The sequence below is a fragment of the Bubalus kerabau genome, chromosome 1 (genome assembly GCF_029407905.1).
Source record: "Bubalus kerabau isolate K-KA32 ecotype Philippines breed swamp buffalo chromosome 1, PCC_UOA_SB_1v2, whole genome shotgun sequence".
Lineage (NCBI taxonomy): Eukaryota > Metazoa > Chordata > Mammalia > Artiodactyla > Bovidae > Bubalus > Bubalus kerabau.
Window position 1 is genome coordinate 70,615,136 of NC_073624.1, and position 26,335 is coordinate 70,641,470.

Sequence of the window (26,335 nt, forward strand, 5' to 3'; positions counted from 1 at the left end):
ACAACCACTGTTTCCCATCTATTTGCCATGAAGTGATGGGACCAGATACCATGATCTTAGTTTTCTGAATGTTGAGCTTTAAGCCAACTTTTTTACTCTCCTCTTTCATTTTCATCAAGAGGATCTTTAGTTCTTACTTTCTGCCATAGGTGTGGTGTCATCTGCATATCTGGGGTCATTGATGTTTCTCTCAGCTATCTTGATTCCAATTTGTGCTTTATCCAGCCCGGCGTTTCTCATGATGTGCTCTGTATATAAGTTAAATAAGCAGGATGACAATATACAGCCTTGACATACTCCTTTCCCAATTTTGGAATCGGTCTGTTGTTCCATGTCCAGTTCTAACTGTCGCTTCCTGACCTGCATACAGATTTCTTAAGAGGCAGGTTGGGTGGTCTGGTATTCCCATCTCTTGAATAATTTTGCACAGTTCATGGCCATCCACATAGTCAAAGGCTTTGGCATAGTCAATAAAGCAGAAATAGATGTTTTTCTGGAACTTTTTTGCTTTTTCAGTCATCCAACGGATATTGGCAATTTGATCTCTGGTTCCTCTGCCTTTTCTAAAACCAGCTTGAACATCTGGAAGTTCACACTTCACATATTGTTGAAGCCTGGCTTGGAGAATTTTGAGCATTACTTTTCTAGCGTGTGAGATGAGTGCAATTGTGTGGCAGTTTGAGCATTCTTTGGCATTGTGTTTCTTTGGGATTGGAATGAAAACTGACCTTTTCCAGTCCTGTGACAACTACTGCATTTTCCAAATTTGCTGGCATATTGAGCGCAGCACTTTCACAGCATCATCTTTTAGGATTTCAAATAGCTCAACTGGAATTCCATCACCTCCATTAGCTTTTTCTTCCCTATACAATGAGATAATCCCTATCTCATCCAACTACTGTGAAGATTAAATGCAATAATGCCTGTAGTGAGAATACAATAAATCCTAACACACACTTTGATTCAGTACTTGAAAATAAATATTTTCAAAACCATAAGTTTAGGCCCTGTTTCATCGCCCTCAGGAGGCTCTGCCCAAACTTCTTTTCTTCACTTTACAGCAGAGGTGGGAACCTCTGCCTTAGAGAACTAGAGGGGAATGTTGCAATTTGGGGGTAGAAAACTCTGGATTTGAGACTACAGCACTGCTTTTCCAGCCAGTACAGAGCTGTTTGGAGGCTGCTAGGGATGGTGAGGCCTGAAACAGCTTCTGGAATTTCTGAGCAGCCCTGGTCAATACAAGATGGACCCAGTAGTTTTGAGTTACATGGACAGTCTACTGTGGCAATCAGATTCTCACTACTGGATCCTCCAAGCGGGCTCAATGTCCATGTTATTGGGTTTGCCTTTGAGTACTTTTCCAGCAGTCAGTTTCATGACTGCTCTGACCATGTCTGCTTCATCAGCCCCGAAGTTACTCAGTTCATCAAGTGCACTGGCAGCCCAGCAGAGAGTGCCATGTTCCTTGAACCCTTGGACCTCCCCAATAAGAGAGTTATATTTTTAGCCATCCATGATAGTTCCAACCACACAGCTGGGGGAACCCACTGGAGCTTTTTTGGTTTATCTGCAAGATAAAAATGGCCTTTTTCATTATGATTCTTATGGTAATAGTAACTCATTCCATGTGAAGCAGGTAGCAGAGAAACTGGAGGCTTTCTTAGGCAGAAAAGGAAACAAACTGGCCTTTATGGAAGAGAAAGCCCCTGCTCAACAAAACAGCTATGACTGTGGGATGTACGTGAAATGTAACACTGAGGCCTTGTGTCAGAACTTCTTTAGACAACAGCCAGAATCACTACTGCAGCTACTCACTCCCACATACATCACAGAGAAGAGAGAAGAATGGAAAGATCTCACTGCCAGACTTGCTAAAAAAATTAGCTGTTGAAATATATTTGACTTTTGAAGTCTCTTCCTTCTGCTGTCCCCATGTGTTGGAGGCTGCAATCTCAGTGCCTGAGGGAAGATGCCTGGGAGAGGAATGCTTAGAATGCTTACTTTCTCCTGAACGAATGTTGTCTTCTGCATCACTCAAGTGGAAAGTGTCACTTTAACCCTAACTTCAAAGCAATATGTTCTGTAAAGATGTCTTCAAAATATGCACCAAAATTGATTAATTCCCTTTTGGGCTCCCTTATACACATTCAGTTCAGTTCAGTTCAGTCGCTCAGTCATGTCCGACTCTTTGCGACCCCATGAACTGCAGCACGCCAGGCCTCCCTGTCCATCACCAGCTCCTGGAGTTTACCCAAACTCATGTCCATCGAGTCGGTGATGTCATCCAGCTATCCCATCCTCTGTTGTCCCCTTCTGCTCCTGCCCCCAATCCCTCCCATCATCAGAGTCTTTTCCAATGAGTCAACTCTTCGCATGAGGTGGCAAAAGTATGGAGTTTCAGCTTTAGCATCAGTCTTTCCAAAGAACACCCAGAACTTATCTCCTTCAGAATGGACTGGTTGGATCTCCTTGCAGTCCAAGGGACTCTCAAGAGTCTTCTCCAACACCACAGTTCAAAAGCAAGCATCGATTCTTTGGCACTCAGCTTTCTTCACAGTCCAACTCTCACATCCACACATGACCACTGGAAAAACCATAGCCTTGCCTATACAGACCTTTGTTGGCAAAGTAATGTCTCTGCTTTTCAATATGCTATCTGGGTTGGTCATAACTTTCCTTCCAAGGAGTAAGCGTCTTTTAATTTCATGGCTGCAGTCAGCATCTGCAGTGATTTTGGAGCTCAAAAAAATAAAGTCAGCCACTGTTTCCACCGTTTCCCCATCTATTTCCCATGAAGTGATGGGACCAGATGCCGTGATCTTCGTTTTCTGAATGTTGAGCTTTAAGCCAACTTTTTCACTCTCCTCTTTTACTTTCATCAAGAGGCTTTTTAGTTCCTCTTCACTTTCTGCCATAAGAGTGCTGTCATCTGCATATCTGAGGTGATTGATATTTCTCCCAGCAATCTTGATTCCAGCTTGTGCTTCTTCCAGCCCAGCGTTTCTCATGATGTACTCTGCATAGAAGTTAAATAAACAGGGTGACAATATACAGCCTTGATGTACTCCTTTTCCTATTTGGAACCAGTCTGTTGGTCCATGTCCAGTTCTAACTGTTGCTTTCTGACCTGCATACAAATTTCTCAAGAGGCAGGTCAGGTGGTCTGGTATTCCCATCTCTTTCAGAATTTTCCACAGTTTATTGTGATCCACACAGTCAAAGGCTTTGGCATAGTCAATAAAGCAGAAATAGATGTTTGTCTGGAACTCTCTTCCTTTTTCAGTGATCCAGCGGATGTTGGCAATTTGATCTCTGGTTCCTCTGCCTTTTCTAAAACCAGCTTGAACATCAGGAAGTTCACGGTTCACGTATTGCTGAAGCCTGGCTTGGAGAATTTTGAGCATTACTTTACTAGCATGTGAGATGAGTACAATTGTGCGGGACTTTGAGCATTCTTTAGTATTGTCTTTCTTTGGGGTTGGAATGAAAACTGGCCTTTTCCAGTCCTTGGTTTATTCCAAAGAAAAAAGATTGATCTCTAAAACAAATTGAGAATATATGAAATCTAGAAGCAAGAAAAAAATCATAGAGCAACCAAAACTTACCGCACAGCCCACATATTTCGAGAGATCAACTGGCTAGAAGCAGATCAAGACCTAACCTAATTCAAGATTGAAGTATTATCAGTTACTCAGTTCTGTGATACCTATTCTATTCAATAAGCAAAGGCTTTCCCAGCTATAACCTTTGCCAATACTTGATAGAGATGGTGTTAGCCCATAGTCACCCATCTGATTCCTAGAGCACTTTAAGAAAGGGGGAATCTTAAATAACTTTGTTGAAAGTATGTCACAGACATTTGTCTGTGGTGGACCTCTTGTTTTGCATCTGAAACTTACTAAAAGTTGGTTTATGTTTGAGATATAAAGGAGAAAAAATGACCTTTCTCAACTCTCACTTAATTCAAAATGCAGACAATGTAATTTTTGAAATGTGGAACCAAGAGTAAAAAAGAAATGCTACTCCTCCTAAAAAGAAAAATCAAAAACAAAAACATGTTTAGCTACTCCAGATTATTCTCATTATTCCACTGTTATAAAATATGAACTCTAATTATATAAGGCATTAAGTGTAAATGCATTTCTGGCTCTTTGATAATATCATTGTCCTTTCAATGCTATGCATCTCCTGTGTCAAGTCCACTTTATTTTCAAAGGTTATATAAGAGTGAGGATAAATTATAAAGAAGGCATATTATGGACATAAGACCTAACTGTATTTCCTGAGATCAAAAACTTATGTGTAACATATTTTGTTTGAAATACACTGAGGCTAAAAAATCACTTAATTTTTATTTCTTATGCCATAAATAGGAATTATTGGCCTCTGCTAATTGCTGAATGTCTATAAACGCTTCCAGTATCAGTTTCTACTTGGTGTTTTTGTGATTTAGTGAGAGCATTAATGTTGTATTAGCAATAGCAGAATGGGCAAGGGGAGCTCCACATTCAATAAAACAGTCCTTTACTGTTGCAGCAACTAATCTCATCTCACATTGCTATAGGCAAACAATTGCAACAAATTTAAATGAAAAAAAAAAAAAAGAACCCCCCCATACCTAGCATGTAAACCACAACATAACATCCCTCCCTTTCAAGTTAACAATTTAACCATAAATGGATACTTTCTGTGAGTCCTCCTTGAATTGTATCAGTGAATATAAAAGTATCAGCGAAGTTAATGTCAACAATAGGCAGGAAAAAAAAAAAAAAAAAAGCCACCTTTACTTTGTAACTTCAAGAAATCCTCAAAAGAAGCTGCTGAAAAGCCACCAAAGGAGAAACTGTTTCAGTTCCTGCAGCATAAACCTGGGAAAGATACCTTTACAACTGATTAATACAGAAGTTCCCACTAGGCTTATCTATCTTATCTTTAATAGGTAACTGGAAAGGCCCAGAGCCTGTGACTATTACAGGCACTGGAATCCACTTACTCCATCTCTATGGTTTAGGATGAATTTTTGTAGCTTATCCAAAGGGGAGGGAATGGGTACACATAGACCAACCTCAAGGAACTTGTGTTTTTTCTTTAAAACCTTCGTTTCAATGTGTGTGGAGGTGGTAAAAGAAGTCTTGAGAAATCTCTGTGTCAGTATTTATTTAACAAGACTAACTCCTGTGGAATAATAGTGTTTATGTTTGAGTTATGAGGAAACTGGTCCACTTTTTGAGCCTATTAGTAACTTGCTTGATTCATCTATTTCACTTAACAAGGCCATATAGCTCTTGCATTCAGCCAAGAGTTTTTTTAAGTGCTTTACAAATATTAACTCATTTAATCCAAATACGGAAACTATATGGTAAGTGCATTGCTGCCCCAATCCCACAGATGTGCAAATTGAGGAGCACAGATGTAAAGCAATTTGCTCAAGTCCATCAATTACTCAGTTGCACAACAGGGATGTGAACTCAAGTAATCTAACTTCTAGACAGTTGGTTTCTTAATCATTATACCATCCTTGAAGACTTCTCAATGGAACACAGCTTCCATTTCTCACAGAAGCAAATGAGATCCATTGTGAAAAAACAGACAGACAGACAGACATTCCTGACAATGTATCCACTGAGAGTGGTTAAGGCAATGCTAATAGAACTTTGGGATGCTTCCTAGAGTTTTCAACAATTTTTTTTTTTTTAATGTAAAAGTCCTACTAAATTAAACATAGACTATTTACTCCCCTCACAAAAAACAAAGCTTCTTTGTTAACATGTTAGGCTAAGCAGGTAGGCATAGAGCTCCACAGTGTTTTTATGACTCTACTTCTTAGTTCTGTTGTATGTGGTATAACTAAGGAGTGAGATTATTTTCTTTGGTGTTGTAACAGTTTTTTTTTTTTTCCTTATCAAAATCACATACTTAGACATAGATGATTTAAGATTACAACTTTTCAAACTACTTGTCTGCTTTACATATCTTATTAGAAGATTGCCCTTTCCAAAGTAAGCTTGTATCTAATAGTCATAATAAGAAGAATGTAGACTAAAGAGATCAGAAAATATGTCAAAACTTCTACTGTAGATAGGAAAATATGTAATTTGAAGAGACCTCTCCATTCAGCAGCAATATTGTGATTATATTTGTCTTTGGATATCCAGTTTCTGATACAACGACTGGCATTGAATATATATGTTCAATAAGTGCTTAGTAAATAATGATTCAGATTTGATTTTGTTTTCCTTCTATTCATAGGAACTATATCCATCCTAAAGGAGATCAGTCCTGGGTGTTCATTGGAAGGACTGATGCTGAAGCTGAAACTCCAATACTTTGACCACCTCATGTGAAGAGTTGACTCATTGGAAAAGACCCTGATGCTGGGAGGGATTGGGGGCAGGAGGAGAAGGGAGTCAGACCCGACTGAGTGACTGAACTGAACTGATATACAGGGTAAAAAAAATTCTCCGTATTTACATAGAGTGCCAAACTATACACATGAAAAACATCCTCTAGGCATATAGAAAGATATCACTTCTTTTTATATAGGTGTCATATATATATATGTGTGTGTGTGTGTATATATATATATATATATATGTGTGTGTGTGTGTGTGTGTATATATATGTAATGTTAATTTTGTCTTTTCAAAGAACAATATCTTATCTTTTCTATTATATTTTAGTCTCTTTTTCATTTATTCCTCTCATCCTTGTTAGTTCATTCCTTCCACTATGTTTGGGTTTAGGTTGCTGTTCTTCTCCTAGGTTCTTAAGGGGTAAAGTTAGGTTGTTAGAGATTTTTCTTGTTTCTTAGGTTTTTATTTTGTGGTTATTATGAGGCTTACATATAACAACTTACACTTATAACTCTCTATTTGAGGTTGATGATAATTTAAGTACAAATAATCTAAAGCTCTACAGTTTTATTTCCCATATCACATTTTATCTTTTTGATGTTAGGTTTTAAATCCTTCTATCTTATGTATCCCTTAACAAATTTTATAGTTATTTTTACAAAATATTTTTATCTTTCATTCTTCATAATAGCTTTCTAAGTAATTCATTACCTTCTCCATATATTTACCTTTACCAGTGAGATTTATACTTTTTATATGTTTCCTTGTTGCTAATTAGGGCCCTTCCTTTTTAACTTAAAGGGGTCACTTTAACATTTTTTTGTGAAGCCAGTTTAATAATGGACTTGGTTAGTTCTTATTGTCTGGAAAATTCATCCATTCCTTCAATTCTAAATGACAACTTTGCCAGGTAGAATATTCTTAGATGGTAATTTTTTCTTTCAGTACTTTGAATATTTCATGCCACCTCCTTCTGACCTGCAAAATTTCTGCTGAGAAAACTGCTGATAGTCTTGTGGGGGTTTCTTTACAGATTGTTTTTTCTCTTGCTGTTTTTAAGATTCTCTCTTTGTCTTTAATTTTGACATTTTCAGTTCAGTTCATTTGCTCAGTCATGTCCAATTCTTTGCGACCCCATGGACTGCAGCACGCCAGGCCTCCCTGTCCATTGCCAACTCCTGGAGTCTACCCAAACCCATGTCCATTGAGTCGGTGATGCCATACAACCATCTCATCCTCCATCGCCCCCTTCTCCTCCTGCCCTCAGTCTTTCCCAGCATCAGGGTCTTTCCAAATGAGTCAGCTCTTCGCATCAGGTGGCCAAAGTATTGGAGTTTCAGCTTCAACATCAGTCCTTCCAGTGAACACCCAGGACTGACCTCCTTTAGGATGGACTGGTTGGATCTCCTTATACTCCAAGGGACTCTCAAGAGTCTTCTCCAACACCACAGTTCAAAAGCATCAATTCTTTGGCACTCAGTTTACTTTTTTTTTAATTTATTTTTTAATATAAATTTATTCATTTTAATTGGAGGCTAATTACTTTACAATATTGTATTGGTTTTGCCATACATTGACATGAATCCACCACAGGTATATACATCAATTCTTCAGTGCTCAGCTTTCTTTACAGTCCAACTCTCACATCCATACATGACTAGTGGAAAAACCATAGCCTTGACTAGATGGACCTTTGTTGGCAAAGTAACGTCTCTGCTTTTTAACATGCTGTCTAGGTTGGTCATAACTTTTCTTCCAAGGAGTAAGCGTCTTTTAATTTCATGGCTGCAATCACCATTTGCAATGATTTTGGAGACCAAAAAAGATAAAAGTCAGCCACTGTTTCCCCATCTATTTGCCACGAAGTGATGGGACCAGATGCCATGATCTTAGTTTTCTGAATATTGAGCTTTAAGCCAACTTTTTCACTCTCCTGTTTCACTTTCAACAAGAGGCTCTTTAGTTCTTCTTCACTTTCTGCCATAAGAGCAGAGTCATCTGCATATCTGAGGTTATTGATATTTCTCCCTGCAATCTTGATTCCAGCTTGTGCTTCATCCAGTCTAGTGTTTCTCAGGATGTATGAATATAGATTGGATTCTCTGGTTTTCATCTTATTAGGAACTCTCTGGGCTTCCAGAACATGAATGTCTGTTTCCTTCTCCAAATTAGGGAAGTTTTCAGCCATTATTTTTTCAAATCAGCTTTCTGCCTTTTTTTTTTTTTTCTCTTTCCTCCTTCTGTGATCCCATGATGCCAGTGTTAGTCTGATATTGTCCATTAAGTTCCTTAAGCTAATCTTGACTTTTTTTTCATTCTTTTTTACTGCTCTGATAGGGTATGCCCACTGTTCTGTTTTCAAGTTCATTGGTCTTTTTTTGCCTCCTCTAGTCTGCTGTTGAACCCCTGTAGTGTAAATATTTTTCAGATCAGTTATTCTAAACTTTGGCTTCCCTGATAGCTCAGTGGATAAAGACCCAGGAGACAAGGGTTCGATCCTTGGGTTGGGAAGATCCCCTGGAGAAGGAAATGGCCACCCACTCCAGTATTCTTGCCTGGGAAATCCCATGGACAGAGAAGCCTGGCAAGCTACAGTCCAAAGGATCACAAAGAATCAGACACTACTGAGCAACTAAGCACTTATTATAAACTTTAGTCCTGTGACTTCTATTTGGTACTTTTTATATGTTCTTCTCATATTGAGGTTTTCCCTGTGTTCATTTATTCCTCTCCCAAGTACAGTGATCATGCTTAAATACTATTACTTGGAATTATTTACCAGGTAAATTACTTATCTCCATTTCACTAAGTATTTTGACTGAGAAGACAGAGGAGTTCAGTCTTTTGTTCCATTTAGGACTTCAAATGATGGCATGAGGCCCACCCAAATGAAGGGTAATCTGCTTTACTCAAGTCCACCAATTAAATTTAAATCGCTCCTAAAAACAGCCTTATAGAAGCCTTTAGGAATGACTATCTGATTTGAGTTCCTATAATAACTGTCCCTGGAGAAGGCAATGGCAACCCACTCCAGTACTCTTGCCTGGAAAATCCCATGGATGGAGGAGCCTGATAGTCTGCAGTCCATGGGGTCGCTACGAGTCAGACACAACTGAGTGACTTCACTTTCACTTTTCACTTTCACACATTGGAGAAGGAAATGGCAACCCACTCCAGTGTTCTTGCCTGGAGAATCCCAGGGACGGCAGAGCCTGGTGGGCCGCTGTCTATGGGGTCTCACAGAGTCATACATGACTGAAGCGACTTAGCAACAGCAGCAGCAGCAGTAACTGTCCCTAGTCTTGGAAACTATGGAATGGAATATTCCAGAGATAAGAAATATAAATTCAAATGAGTTATTATAGCTAGATCCAGATGCATTAGGTATTAAGTTATTACCCCTAAAATTGGTCTTTTAGATACTGTAGTATGTCTTCCTTTAAACTGTGAAATCAGTTTTTCAATAATTTCTAAAAATGAGAATATACCAATGTGTTGTGTCATGGCATTTGTAATTCCGTAAACATGCTGTCCCCATTTAAAATAAGGTAAAACAGTTTTGAGACCTTGTGACTTCATGCAAAAGGTAGCTTAAACCATTTAAGATTGCTGTCACTTGGGGGTGGGGGTGACCTTGGAATTACTGGTGCTTAATAAACCTGTTTTTCTCTTCCCTCAAACACATACAGACACACATACACCTCCACAGAAACATCCCTTAAAATGTTTGACCGAATATCTGGGCACTATGGCCCAGACAAGTGTACATATAAGATTAACCATATACCAACTAATACATTGCCCTTGACTTTCTGACTTTCTAAACACACGGTTCCTATATTTACTGCCTTGTAATAATCAAGATCATGTGATGACTGAGCAACAGTTGCAATATTTCTTGAACTTCTTTCTAGTGGAACTTGAAAGGGACACTCTCAATGTGACCATTCTACTTGTAAAGCCTATAAAGTTGTAGCTGTCATTTGCCTTTTGAGCAGGAATTAGTCTACCTTCATGATGGGTTTGCAGAGCTCTGAATACTGAAGTGCTCATGGGTACCACCCCTGCACAGTCAAAAATCTGCACATACACAATTCCATATCCACAGATTCAATCAATCATGGATCAGGTAGTATTACTGAGAAACATCAATATGAGTGGATCTATACAGTTGAAATCTCTGATGTTCAAGGGTCAACTGAACTTCTACCCTAGATATTTTTAATCTATTGATAATGAACACTTTTCTTTCATGTTACAATATCTTTGGTGTAATATACAGTGATGCAATATAGTTGCACTGAATTAGGGTCTCCTTAGACCATTGCATAGGTGAAATGTGAATTTGTCAAAAGTCACCATTAACCAAAAGCTTTATTCATAAGGGACTTTCCTTGCAGCTCATACAAGAAATCATCGAGGTTATAATGCAGAGGCAGATAGTTCACATCTATATTATACATGCAGGGGTGCTCTCAACAAGTTGATTTCATTGCTGAAATTTAATCTCAAACAATGGTTGGCTGTCTGGCAGACATTTGCCTTCAGTAACCTCATAAATTGATCACATGTTGTAATTGAAGTTGGAGGCTGAGATTTCTAATCATGATACCTGTTTAAATTTATCTGTCAGCCAATGTGTTTGTTGAGAATATTCAATTTTATTTCAAGATAGAATAAAAGCATTTCGGTTATGAATCCTAGAAACAGGCTGACCAAATCAACTCTCTTCATGATAACTCAAACAGTCCTTTCTAGAATAGGGTGTTTTAAAGTTGTAAAACACATTGCATTTGATTATTTGCAAATACCCTTTGAAAATGAATTTACACTGCCTGGTATTATTTTGTCTGTCTGTCTGTCTCTCTTACTTCTCGTGTTCCTTTAATAGGGCTAGAAAGAGAATAGGAGAGGCAAGGTAAAGGTAAAATATATTTGCCACCAGAAGAGAATAAGCAATAAAGAGTAAAGGTAAAATAGCCAACAGTAAACAGAACCTCAGCAGAACAGCCCTTTATTGACTTCAGGCTAATCCCATCATAAATCACAGGAAGCCAACATCTCAACTTAATAGGAGCAAAGCACAATAATACTGAACCACAGCAGCAAAAGGTACATTCAGCAGCTAAATAATTCTTGTCTATAATAAGTTCAATATTAAACATTATATACATGGAATTCCTTATCTTAGTTATAAACTATAAAGATTTTTGGCTTCTTTACTTTAATTTGGCAATTTGAGTTTTATATCTTAGGTGACATTTTAACTGAATGGCTGGTTTTGCTGTTAGTAATATGTTAAAGATTTTTAAATTGTTCTATAAGCTCGAAGCATTAATAGATATGCACAGTGTTATAAGGCTCCATTATTCTTCTTTTCAGGTGGCAATTTTAAATTATTTTCCATTTAATTAGAGCTATTACTATGGTCCCATATACAAATCTTTCTCCTTCCCCTCTCTCATATTTTAAAACTAGCAGAAAAATTTTAAGTGATTTAAAAGTCTAATCCAAAAAGTACTCAGTGTTGTCTCTATGAATAGTTCATCAGGAGGAAAGAATCTAGTTGAAAAAGCATCCTAATGGATTTTCATTTTCATACAGCAGTAGAATACCAGATGCAAAGGTGGAAAACAATGAAAGCAAATCTTGACATCACAGAACATAATATTTCCATTGTGCTTAGTCACTATCTATTAAGCAGACAAATTATTTAGTAATTTGCTTTTGAATGGTCTAAAAACCTGTTGTCCATGTGTTTTAGGAAGCTTATAGGCCAGCAATGTTACACAGCCCATGCACTCCCGTGGCATCTATACAAACCTCTGTTCGACCACTTCTGCACATGAAAGTGATTTATTGACTTTCTCTCCAATTGACCGTGAACTCTTGGACAGCAAAGGTTCTTGATTTTTTTTTTTTTAATTAGAATCCCCAAAGCCTACCACACTCTCAGGCTCAGTGCCACATAACAGACCTCCAATTGATCTTTACAGACTGAATGAACAAACGAATGGATAGGCTTCCCTTAAATAGAGTTAGTTAGTTCTGCTAAAGGGAGTCATACTCCTATTTTAAAAATATTTCTAATACTCCATTCTGTTTTAAATAGATGTATATTCTGCAGTGTTTACAATGTGTCACCAATGACACCATCCAACTAGGAGTCTGATATTAAGATTATGATAGTAAGTAATATTCAGCTGACAGATCATGAACTTCCAGTATTTCTTTCAAATATCACACCCAGAAAGAAACTTAAAGACCATATCATCTGCTGTAAGTTCTATGTCCTTGTTGAATCAACTGATGGCCCTGTCTCTCTGGAACTCTCCCATTCTGTGTTCTCTTAGAATCTTGTCTCTCTTGGTTTTCCGAGTTCTCTGTCTACACTTCATGTTCCTTAGCAAGTACCTTATACATTACCAGCTAAAATGTCATTGATGCTCTTCCCTTTCAACATATTCCTTTTAGGACAGCCTTTTTAGTTAATTATTTCAACACCATCTAGGTATGATTGGACTTCCCTGGTGGCTCAGATAGTATAGAATCAGCCTGCAATGAGGGAGACCCAGGTTCAATCCCTGTGTAGGGAAGATCCCATGAAGAAGGGAATGGCCACCCACTCCAGTATTCTTGCCTTGAGTATTCCATGGGCAGTGGAGCCTGGTGGGCTGCAGTCCATGGGGTCTCCAAAGAGTTGGACACGACTGAGTGACTAACACTTTCACTTCAGGGATGATTATTCTTAGACTTCTATCTTGATTTCTAGGGCTATATAGTAAACTATCCACTCAATATCTCTACTTCATTGCATCTTTATCAATTAGTATTACCAAACAGGTTAAGCCAGAAATATAGGGAGATAATTTTCTCTCAGTAGCCTCTTATATTCAGTTAGTTACCAAGCCTTGCTGATTTTCCTTTCCTACTCCTGGACACCCTCAGTGTATCACTTTTTTTTTTTTTTTTCCCTTAGTTCAAGACTGTTATCCTTATCTCAGTTCCCTACAATTCACCACTGTAGCCAAATAGACTTTGTAAAGTGTAAATAAGACCCTTCTCCTATACTATTTAAGGTTCTTCAGTGGTTCACCATTGCTTAGAGAATAACACCCACTTCTTTTAGCATGGCAGTTAAAAGGCCATCGTGATTCCCTTCTCAGGGGTTCCATCACACATATGAAATTACCCCATGAGCTGATTTTAATTCCAGGAATAAGACATGCTCATCTATGCCTCCCTGCCTTTGCATAAGCTGTTTTGTGTTTGTTGTAGTAAAATGAACTAGTTAACTCTGAACTTCTGCTTATCCTTTTAAATCACAAATTGATGACTTCCAGAAATGAGGAATTTACCATTTCTCAAGGCAGCCCATTCAACATCATCTTGAGCTGACAGCAAGAGAGTTATTGTCCCTAATTATATTCTTTGTAGTCACACAGAACAAGTCTAATGTTTTTCTTTTGCATGTTATATCTTTAAAAAATTAAAAAACTATTACTCCTAGTGCTTCTATTCTTTGAGGAAAATATCAACAAAATCCTTTATATAAACTTCTTTTTTTCTCGCCCACTGAACGTTGGTGTCCAGAATTTTATGGGTACTACAGATGTGGTCTAACCATTGTAGAGCTAAGCTCAACCCTGCTTTTGTACACCTCACAACCAACTGGCCATTATTTAGAGGTAGTCTGCGAGGAGGGGGATGGGATTTATTCTCATCCGAGAGAGAGTTAGACTACAGCTGTCTCTGCACAAAGCATCTGGAATTCTGAGCTTGACGGAAATTTTACCATACTCTCCAAAGAAAATAAAAATGGATCTGAAATCATTGATTCAGGCATTTAAATTTCATAGAAAGTGTGTGGGGAGTAGTGGGAAAGAGCCATTGGAGAATGTATTCAGGAAAGATTATATTTTTAATAGAGGGGTTGTTATACACCACAGAAAAGAAAGAGGCATAGAACCCCCACTAGCTAGAGATGCTCCAACTTCCTGTTCTCCCAAGTCCTATGACATACTGTTCTTTGATTGTGCTCAGTCATATCCAGCTCTTTGTGACACCATGGACTGTGTCCCTGTGTCCATGGAATTCTCCAGGCAAGAATACTGGAGTGAGTTGCCCTATCCTTCTCCAGGGAATCTTCCCGACCCAGGGATCAAACCCAAGTTTCCTGCATTGCAGGTGGATTCTTTACCACTGAGCCACCAGGGAAGTCCCCCAGGAATATAACTTTGAACAAATAGCAAGCTCCTTAATATTAAAAATAAATCTCTGACATAGTTTTAGCCCTCACATAACAGATAGGAATGCTATTTAGGCAGTAGCCTAAAGATATAAACCTCATAGTGCTAATGAAATTTTATGATGCCTGAACTAGATTCCCATTACAATGTGCAAACATTCACAATTAATTATAAGATTATAAGCACAATATTCAGAGTAACACCCACAAAAAATACCGGGCCCAAGTACTGTAGAAGCATTTAAATCTTATAGGAACTTCAAAACACTCATGCGTTGTCCATTTCTCATTTTAATTGTAAAAATATAGGCCAAGTTTTTTTAAAGAATATATTTTCTGATGGTTTATTTGTTAAAGGTCTTTGCAATAATTTCTAATAACTCTCTAAATAAATAACAAAGGAGACACTCGGCTCTATTAAATTACTATTAATTAAGTAAGCAGCTCTTAAATTTAAAATACTAGGTTTAAAATGTCACTTTTAGAAGTGGTACAGCTTGGACATCTAGCTTGGTATTCCCCTACCCTTAGACTCAAATCTAATTGAGGAAAAAAACATTCTGTCTACATCTCTTTTTAAAACTTAATATTACAATAATTACAGGATTGTTTAAATGCTTTTTTCAAATGTCTGTGTCATTTGAGATTTTAAATCTTCTTTAGTATGAATTTCACTCAATATCTCCATTTTTCTTACCATGATAAAAAAATTTTTACCTACTCTTCTTAATAAATATCAAGTTTAAGAAGTTATGCTTAAATTTCTACTACATAACCTAGATTTAGTGGGTATTAATGTAAAACTTAAAGCCTGTTCTCCCCACAGTTCTCCCCAACTCACGTAATGTCAAATTCCTCATTCTATTTGCTCAAGACAAAAATTAAAGTCAATACTGACTTGCCTCATATTACCTTTCTAATCAAAATGTGACCACTTGCCCTTGCTCACTCCCCTCAGGCACACTAACATCATTGCTATCTGTTGAATATGATATTCCCAGGGGAGCTTCCATGGCAGGTATTTTGTGCTTTTTCTTCCCTTTACCTGAAAGGCATGGCCTCTAGATAGTCATGTGGCTTGTCCTCGCATCTCCTTTGAGACTCCACTATGCAAACTCCCTTGGCTCAGCACTCTCCATTTCTCCTCCCTGCTTTACTTTCTCCCATGGCATCTACCACCATCTAATATATACTTTACTCATTTATCTTTATTTTGTCTCTCCATGTCTAATAGGAAGAATTCTAAAGAAATATCCCCAAGATTCCTGTCCCCAAGGAATTCAAAGAAACACTAATCTTAGTACTTCTGTGAAGGGACTTTGCTAGGTAATTAAAGTTGCTAATCAGCTAACCTTAAAATAGGGTGATCATCCTGGACTATCTGGGTGGGACTAATGTAATCACTTGAGTTTTTAAAAGCCGAAGAGTCAGAGGAGAAATGGGGGAATAAGGACATCAAAGAGATTCAAAGTGTGAGACAGACTCAATGCGCCCTGGCTGGTTTGATGATGGAGGAGGCAATGTGATAGAGAAAGCAGGCATTCTGATGGAGGTGAGAGAGTCTTCCAGATGCCAGCTGCAGGGGGATAGAAACCTCATTCCTACATCTACAAGGAACCAAACTGCCAATGACTTGAATGGGCTTGGAAGCAGATGTTCTCTTAGAGCCTCCAGAAAAAAAAAAAAAAAAAAACAGCCCTGTTGGGAAAAGATGAAGAACCCATTGGTTTGAACCTTGTGAAACACAGGGCAGAAAAATAGCCAGGCATGGAAGTTGGACCTACAGATTAGTAATGGATGTTGCTTCACATCACTACGTTTGCTAAGGCAACAGTAAAAAACCAACACACCCTATAAGAATCTAGGCCCTGTGAAGCCAGGGATCCAGTCTGTTTTCCCCTGTGCTGTGCTATGAAAAAAGAAAAGTGACAGTGTTAGTTGCTCAGTCATGTCTGATTCTTTTCAACCCATGGAGTGTTGCCTGCCAGAACCCTGTACTGGAGTGGGTAGCCATTCCCTTCTCTAGTGGATCTTCCTGACCCAGGGATTGAACCTCGGTCTCCTGCATTTCAGGCAGATTCTTTACCATCTGGGCCAACGTGCACTAGAACCTAGAATAATACCTGACAATAAAAGACAATAATTACTTGCTAAATTGAAGAACAGATACAGTATACACATTCTTTCCCATGAAAACTATATTTTAAAAGATCTTGTGAAATTTTTACCCCAAAATATTGACTAAAAATATTTAAAATCTAAAACACCAATTGACTTGAAAACTGTCTATTCAATAGCTTGTATCTTTGCAAGTCAGCAGTGGCTATCACTTCCATGCAGCCAACACAAGCAGCAGTCAAATACCACTTCTAAAGTCATGGTTTTCAACTCACATGTTGAAACATATTGTTGGGTTATAAAAATCAATTTATGGGGTTGATGAAAAGAGGGAAGAATGAAGGAAAGGAGAACGAAGGAAGGAAATAAAACACAAAAATCAGAATTTTAGTTATAGTATGGGGTATATGAGTGTGTGTGTATTGGGGTGGGTGTTGTATCATATCATCTTGGATCATAATGTAAGATGTATTTCTTACTTAGGTCCCATCAAAATAATTGAAAACTACAGCCCTAAGAGTCATCATGATCTGTCATGGATGGACACGGACAAGAATGCAATTCAGGGCCTGGTCAGAGGTGAAATAAAGACAAAAGAATGACGAATGTGTGTGGTAGAAAGGGCTGATCAAAAAAAGACCATACTAGCCTAAGTCTATGTTAAATTCACAAGTCAAGAAGGGAGCTTATGATTGAATATTCACACAAATTGTACCACCTTAAAGTGAGAAAATGAACCTTTCTTCTCTTGCTGTGTTCTTGCCTTGCCTTGGACCTGGAGTTGCTCCCCTGGACACCATTCAGACCCACCAACTCAGAGTCATCAAGTCTTGGTATAAAATCAGGCAGCATCTGGAAAGGGGTGACTTGAGGCTTTAATCAGCCAAGCACCCTAAGATGCTATTTCTTTTCTCCCTTAGAGAGAGAGGATGAAAAACCTAGCACTTATTTATCTTCTGATATCAGCCAGTTATTAGTGTCATATAAATTTAGCTGGAAAAGAAGTTGGAAATGTCCTTGGCACAAGGAATCAAAGAATAAATGGCGGTTAGAGGAACTTGAAATTAAATCTAGATCAATATTCTCATTTTTTTGCAGATGAGGAAGCTGAACTACAGGCTTATGCTATCCCTATTATTATAACAATGTTATTCTTGACTTATGTTTACCAGTAGATTCCAACGTTTATTGTTGCTACTGCTAAGTTGCTTCAGTCATGTCTGACTCTGTGCGACCCCATAGACAGCAGCCCACCAGGCTTCCCCATCCCTGGGATTCTCCAGACAAGAACACTGGAGTGGGTTGCCATTTTCTACTCCAATGCGTGAAAGTGAAAAGTGAAAGTGAAGTCACTCAGTCGTGTCCAATTTGTAGCGACCCCATGGACTGCAGCCTACAAGGCTCCTCCGTCCATAGGATTTTCCAGGCAAGAGTACTGGAGTGGGGTGCCACTGCCTTCTCCGAATGTTTATTGTTAGTGATCTGCATATGGATAGCAAAAGAATAATGCAATTGTATACTACTTTTTCCCCTACTCAAGGGCATATTCCTGGTGGGCAGGCAACATGCTATATATATATATATCTCTCTCTCTCTCTCTTTGTGTTCTAGTTAGTGACTACTGTAGTTGGGGAAATTAAATAAGATAATACCTTCAATGTACTTAGCAGAGCACCCAGCATACTTTAAGAGCTAAGTAAATATTTTCATATTTGATTTTGTTGCTTTGATTATAAAATGAGCATTTTTACTATAAAATATTTAGGTACAGGAAATTTTTAATATTTGTTGATTCTCATTGAATTACACAACAAAGTAAAATCATATTTTATGCCCTTAAAATCCATTATGTTTGAAGTGATGTTAAAAAATTAGAGCTCTTATCTGTTTAAGGCATTTTAAGTAAATGAGTAAAGATGAAAGAATTCCAATTAGTTAAAAATTACTCAGAAAATGTCTTGTTAGGCATATGAGGATTCATGATTCATAAAGATAATATCTTTAATGAAAATATAAAACTCTTGTATAATATCAACTCAAGTTCACTTATCCTTAGGTAAGAAACAGACCTCAGAGCTGTGTGACCACTGATGTTTGGAATCTGTACCAATGCTGAAGGGCTGTAAATCCTAAAATTAGAATGTGACTTCTTTTAGGAGATATTCCACAGAGAAAGAATATCCAAACATTAAAAGAAATGAACCACAGTCTATTTTTTCTGAGGATTCCAACAACATTATCAAAGATTTTTTTTTCCTCAACTCTTACATGTTCTATAGCACCTTTCCCCTCTGCTACTTTTCTATTCTATAATTAGCAGATAATTATGTGCTCTTTCACAGTGGAAAGACTATTCTTTTATTAATGACTCTTTGAAAAGTTCTTTATTATTTATCTTTGAAAGTGAGTTCGAAATCAAAAGCCTTTCATGGCTCTTTTCTTTTTAACTTAGGAGTTCTTTAAAGTAATATTCTAGATGCTTACAGATGTTGTATGCAGTCATTAAGTTTTACCTTTAGGTGAGAAGTAGGGCTTGGGAAACAAATGTTGCATCCTCCTTTCTCTGCAGATTAAATGTTGGAAGTTTTGAAGAGCATGTATGCAAAATATTGATGCTCCAACAAGGCCTGTCTATGCTATGCCTTTTCCCCTTGTTAGGACAAATAGAAAATGGGTTATAACAATAAGCTTCCTGAATCTAGTACAAAGACAGAAGGAGGATATAATTAGCATTTATGGGAAGTACAATGTAAGTTCCAAATTAGTCTTAAATGAGGAATTCACCCAGCCCCTGATCTGTAGTCAATTCTGGAAACTATCATGCATCTCTGCTGAGGCCAAGCAAGCCTCATTGATGTTTTTGGCTGACTGCTTCTCTTCTAACATTAAATTTACCAGAGCACTCCAGATTGGATATGGGCAATTATGAGGGAGGGTGTATGTTATTGCAAATTTTAATCATTTCTTGAGCCATTTTGCTTGCAGTGTAATCCCACAAGATCAACATATTCTGCATAAGAAACCCAAATGGCTTTTGGCTGAGAGCAGCTCTTCAGTTACTTTATAACCTATTCCTGCTTAACTTCTAGATGTTCCCATTTGTGGCTGCTGCTGCTGCTAAGTCACTTCAGTCGTGTCCGACTCTGTGCGACCCCATAGATGGCAGCCCAACAGGCTCCCCCGTCCCTGGGATTCTCCAGGCAAGAACACTGGAGTGGGTTGCCATTTCCTTTTCCAATGCATGAAAGTGAAAAGTGAAAGTGAAGTCGCTCAGTCATGTCCGACTCTTAGCGATCCCCTGGACTGTGGCCTACCAGGCTCCTCCGTCCATGGGCTTTTCCAGGCAAGAGTACTGGAGTGGGGTGCCATTGCCTTCTCTGCATTTGTGGCTAGGACCTGCCAAATCAGGGCCTCAAGGGCTTGTTGGCTCCCCACAGTCATGGCTACCTTATTCAACTGGATAGTAATACCAGTGGTTAGAACAGTGATCAGATTTCTTCTCAACAATATTGCTGCTATTTAAGTATGGCAGACCCTACCTCTATCCAACACTTTCACTATGGGTAAAGTAATGTGCCAGAACTGTTTCAAGAATTTTTCTTATCTCCTATACTTTTTGGGCTATTTCAACAGAGATGGCAGAACAATAACAATCTGGTGACCTTGGGAACTTTTCTTCTTTGGGGCTTTGGGGAAATTCACCCACGTTGTTGTGTAAGCCAAACTCACATTCATAATTTAACATCATTTTGCCCAGCCATTTGAAATGCCATGATGCTCCTTTAGGTGAAAACATCTAAGTAGCTTCATTTTCACCAGCAATCTTTTTACTTGTGAAGCAAAAAATAAAAATAATTTACTTTGATTGTATAATCAAGAAGCTCCTTCTCTCAAGCCTCTTATCTTCTCTTATATATAATGATTTTTCCTTTTTAAATGAGAATCAAAGACTCTCAGGCTTGGAAGGAATTATTAAAACATAATTTAATACAAACGTCTACTGTTTCATGAAACCTTTCAACAGTGTCTTCCAGGAGGTTTTACAGCTGTTCTCCAGGGCAAAAGAGATGAAGGAAAATAAAAAGGGCAATCCACTGTAAGTACATTAGTTATATAAACTTATAACTAAAATAAACCAGAGGATCTAGATGTGGTCTTCCCTGCTCACAAGCGCTCAGTCTTTTATCCATCTTGTTTAATTACACTAGGAAGAATTTGTGAAGGAGACTCAATTTTAACTTTGAACTCTGGATAATATGGCCAAACAGGGAGTAAAGCAACACTTGTGAAACAATTAATTACAAGAATTTAGATCACATGGTCCCGACCTTTTCATGTCAATGTTTTGAAAAGCTAAAAATATTCTTAAAGGTCTGCTTGAACAGAATTATAGTAAATTTTAATCACAGTTACATAAGTTAAATCAGCTAGTATAAACTATGGGTTCAGAGGTTAGGTTCTGCAATAAAAAATGTATAGTTTGAACCCTAACTTCTCATTAATTAGCTATATGACCTTGAGAAGTCACTTAACATTTTAAAGCTTTGACTTACTCAGCTGTGAAAAGGAGATAATATTACCTTCTTTACCAGGCTATTGAGAGGATTAAATAAGCTAATTCACATGAAGCACGTTTTCCGTATACGGCATATATTTTACGTATCTAATAAATGTTAGCTTCATCATTATCCGCTCATTTAATAAAAACATAGAGCCTTTTTGTTGGAGCACAGTTGCTTTACAACTGCTGTGTCGGTTCCTACTGTACAGCAAAGTGAATCAGCCATACATAAACATACATCCCCTTTTTTGACTTCTTTCCCATTTAGGTCACCAGAGAGCATGAAGAGAGTTCTCTGTGCTATATATATAGTACATTCTCATTAATTATCTGTTTTATACATAGTATTTATATATATGTCAATCTCAACCTCCCAATTCATTCTACCTCCATTCCCCACCATTTCTCCTTGGTATCCATGTGTTCTCTACATATGTGTCTCTATTTCTGCATTACAAACAAGATAACCATACCATTTTTTAAAACTCTCCATGTATGTGTTAATGTATAATATTTGTTTTTCTCTTTCTGACTTACTTTACTCTGTATGGCAATCTCCAGGTCCATTCAAAACTCTGCCTATTTAAACTTAAAAACTTTTGCACAGCAAAAGGAAACCATAAACAAAACGAAAAGACGACCCTCAGAATGGGAGAAAATATTTGCAAATGAAACAGCTGACAAAGGATTAATCTCCAAAATATACAAACAGCTCATATAGTTCAGTATCAAAAAATCAACCCAATCAAAAATGGACTGGAGACCTAAACAGATATTTCTCCAAAGAAGACATGCAGATGGCTAACAAGCACATGAAAATATGCTCAAAATCACTAATTAGAGAAATGCAAATCAAAACTACAATGAGATATCTCATCACACCAGTCAGAATAGCCATCATCAAAAAATCTACAAATAATAAATTCTGGATAAGATGTGGAGAAAAGGGAATCCTCTTGGATTGTTGGTAAGAATGTAAAAGATACAGCCCCTATGGAGAATAGCACAGAAATTCCTTAAAAAACTAAAGCTAGAGCTACCATATGATTCAGCAATCCTACTCCTGGGAGGTGCACTGGGACGACCCAGAGGGATGGAATGGGGAGGGAGGAGGGAGGGGGGTTCAGGATGGGGAACACATGTATACCTGTGGCAGATTCATTTTGATATTTGGCAAATCTAATACAGTTATGTAAAGTTTAAAAATAAAATAAAATTTAAAAAAAAAAAAAAAAACAAACAGATACATGCACCCATGTTCACTGCAGCACTATTTACAATAATCAGGATATGGAAGCAACCTACTACTGCTACTGCTAAGTCACTTCAGTCGTGTCCGACTCTTTGCGACCCCATAGATGGCAGCCCACCAGGCTCCCCTGTCCCTGGGATTCTCCAGGCAAGAACACTGGAGTGGGTTACCATTTCCTTCTCCAATGCATGAAAGTGAAAAGTGAAAGTGAAGTCACTCAGTCGTGTCCGACCCTCAGTGACCCCATGGACCACAGCCTGCCAGGCTCCTCCGTCCATGGGATTTTCCAGGCAAGAGTGGAGTGGGGTGCCAGAATCTCCATAAATAGAGGAGCAGATAAAGAAGAAGCTGTGGTACATATATACAATGGAATATTACTCAGCCATAAAAAGGGATGAAAACCATAGATGTTAGATGAATCACTACTTTAAAAAAATTGTTTCATAATCAAATCTTCACACATTTCCATGAGTGTTATTTTAGACTAAGGATTAATAATTAGGGGGGGACAGATTTTCATGCTATAAGTAGCTTATAAGGAAGTTTTATATTGCTAGAATGATTTTAACAAATCAATATGGGTTATATCATGTGCTAACTGAATAATACAATTATTCTAATTAACTGATCATGCTCTCCATGGATTTTAGAAAGGAGTGTCAGCATTTAACTGACAAGTTAGAGTCATGATTCATTTGACAAAATATAACCTTATTATTTATTATAAACTTGGTTACTTCTGTGTATGGCTGAATACACAGAAAATACACTAAAGATATTACTCAACATTATATATCTCATGGGATTTTAAATTAATCCTCTTGAATATGTCCAGACAAGATTAAAAAAAATAATAATAAGAAACTGCTATTGTTAAATAATACCCTAACTAGTCTCTAGTTTTATGTTACTTTTTATAAAACATTATTATCTTCTAGTCCCCAATTATCCAACTCTAAGCAATAGTCAGCTTTCCCTTCAGAGCAAAAAGCAAAATAAGACAGAACTTTCATCTGCTAATTCCACAAAGAATTTAAATTCTGCCAGTCTAGAATATCCATTGGAGGTAATTAGAAAATCAAAGACTAAAAGTATTTTTCACTTCTCCCCAGAAATCAGTCATTGCAAGGTGAAATACATCACCATCTGAAGAGCATTCCTTTTATATTGATCCTGAGATTTGAAAACTCCACTAGGTAACTCATTACAGTGATTACAAACACAACCATTAGAAACTATTTATTGATCCAGAAATTAGGGAGGTCAAAAGAATTACTTTCATAAAAATGAAAGAATATTAACTAGGAAATGTTTATTGAGTCATAAATAAATTCTCCTTTTTTTCAGGATTTATTCAGATTACTATCCATCAGAAGAATGAGGGATTAGGGTCACCTCCCCAGCATTTAACATGCATCCTCCAGCAGGGGTCGGAGGCGGTTCACATTACTGTGAGTATCTCATCAAGAAATAAATAGTATTTAATTATTAGGTAACACGACAGTTATTGGCAACCTACAGATGTTATTCTGAGTGAAACAAAAATGTGCTATGAAAAAATGAATAGGGAGAAAATGAGGAAAAAATGTACCGTGGAAAACTGTACCCTCTCAATCCTACAACCACTTAAAGAGGTCACTGCACATGTTCCATGCTCTATGAATTCAGCAATTTTTAACTTTCACAGACTGACTGTCCACTTACCCTAGTTGTTTTCACTTTATTCCCAGAGGAACAGCTCCATCCTTTCCGATCTGGAAGAACTTTACATTCCTCTCCCTCAAGACATGGTTGCATATGGCACCACCATTTCTGTTCCACTATGGAAGCTATAGATTTAAAAAAAAAGCAATTCAAGATTTTCTATTTGGGCTTGTTAATTGTCTGGGTGTGCATGCTTTTTTTTTGTTGTTTTGGTCCAAAGGGAGTAAATTTTTATAGATTTTCTGACTAAAAATATTTTTAATTTTTAAAAATTTTATTGTGATAAGAATACTTAAAACTTTAAGAGGGCAAATACTATTATACATGTTCAGTGTATAATACAGAATTGTTAATGATAGGCACATTTTTGAAGGGTTTTTCATACAAACACATAGGTTTCACGGAAATTAGCATATTAGAAACAAATTATGTGGATGTATTCATGTGCTGATTGACATAAACATATAAGAAATTGAGTCTATGACCAGTTTAGAATCAATATTTTAGAATCAATGTAATATCTCCCCCAAGTAGACTAAAATCAGGAAGGCATTCAAATTGATGTCTTTTTTTTTTTTAAACTATGGGCAGTAACAATCATTGCAAAGAATGCATCATGAAAATATATGAGCACTTAACAAAATATTATTTATGATCACATCAATTATACAGATCCACATAAATATTTATATCCTATTAGGTGAATCCTCCAAGAAAGAAATTAACATTTTGATGACTCTCTATAAAAATATTTCATGTGACTTCTATCCACAACTAAACATTCATTCATATGTATGATATTTATTTTTTCATTCTTAAGAACCATCCATGGGTTTAAGGACCCAAACTATTTAATCATCTATTTTTATATTGCCTTTGCCAATTAATTTACACACACAAACATACACACTGGCCCTCCACTGGCAAATCAGTATTTCATGGTATCAAAGTAAGAAGTACATGGACTTCTTGGAACCTCATTATAGTGCCTTTTGCTATAAGACTGTGCAAGTCCTTAGACCTTCTTTCAGTGGATTTTAAATTTCAGAATGCTCTTCAAATGATCTCATGCCAACCATATGATTGATGGTGTGGCCCCCCAGGATGAACCCCATAACTGAGAATCACCGTGAGATTCCAGTTCTATGCAGTCCCCAGTTACACTATCACAGGAGCAATGGAAGAAGCCTCACCATCCACACAAGATGGAGCAGCTCGTGTGGTGCCCGCCACCTGCCCAGGGAAGCAGGAGCACTTGACTGTTTGTGACCGTTCTTCTATCTTGTTCTTATTACAGCATCTGTGGAGTGCCACCACTTCGCAAGTGCCTGTTTTAACATGGTGAGCTGCACACAAAAAAACAAAAGATGAGACAACACTGAGAAAGCTTTGGATACTTCCCCCACTTTTTAATTAGAAGTACATTAAATATAGCTCTATAAGGGGTCCACCATGCATGAAACTAGAAATACAATGATGTTGACTCCATAAGGCAGATTTGATTTCTTTGCTAAATGTGGTAGGACCATTTCTATCAGTAAATGCCTGGTGAAGCAGGAACAATTAGTGGCTAGATTAGAATGAGCTGTTAGAACAAACAGTCTGAAATATAGAGGCAATATGTAGTGCCAACAAAAACGTATTTATTTGCATGTGTTTTTTTTTTTTTTTAACACCTTTTTGTTCAATATGTTGATCAAAGTAGGGTCACTCCATAGACAAAGTGCCCTCTACTGGGGCTGAGACAAGCCTTATTCTCAAAGTGGGTGGGCTGATAAAGGTGATAGTCTTTAGGTTATTCTCTCTCGGGTTAAGGCTAAGAGTCAGGAAGGGAATTTCTTTTCAGAACTTAGGAAGTCTGAGGGTGGGAACCCACCTCCTCAGCATTCTTCTGCTCAGTTTTCTTGGAAATGAACTAACTGGGTGATTTTTAAAAATTGCTGCCATTTTCCTGAAAGTTCCATCCAGTCTCAGGACCCACAGATCATTCCTGTCGATTTTGCCTGAGGGAACAACTGCCACCAAATGGCAACAACCACAGCCAGAATGTGGACAGACTTATATCTGCCCTGGCAAAATCCAGTCCAACACGCTGTGAG

General features: G+C 37.6%; 1 protein-coding gene and 1 pseudogene across 12 annotated transcripts in view; one reads left to right on the forward strand and one right to left on the reverse strand.

Moving 5' to 3' along the window:
* Nucleotides 1–26,335, reverse strand: part of TAFA2 (TAFA chemokine like family member 2) — a 582,804-nt gene that overhangs the window by 19,224 nt on the left and 537,245 nt on the right. For all 12 annotated transcript variants that reach the window (XM_055579232.1, XM_055579231.1, XM_055579230.1 and 9 more), the window contains 2 exons: nucleotides 25,430–25,582; nucleotides 24,237–24,361 (listed from right to left, as the gene is read on the reverse strand). In XM_055579232.1, coding sequence (XP_055435207.1) covers nucleotides 24,237–24,361; nucleotides 25,430–25,582 — 278 coding nt within the window. The remainder of the gene's footprint in view (nucleotides 1–24,236; nucleotides 24,362–25,429; nucleotides 25,583–26,335) is intronic.
* LOC129641218 (sentrin-specific protease 8-like) lies at nucleotides 1,214–1,891 on the forward strand (annotated as a pseudogene).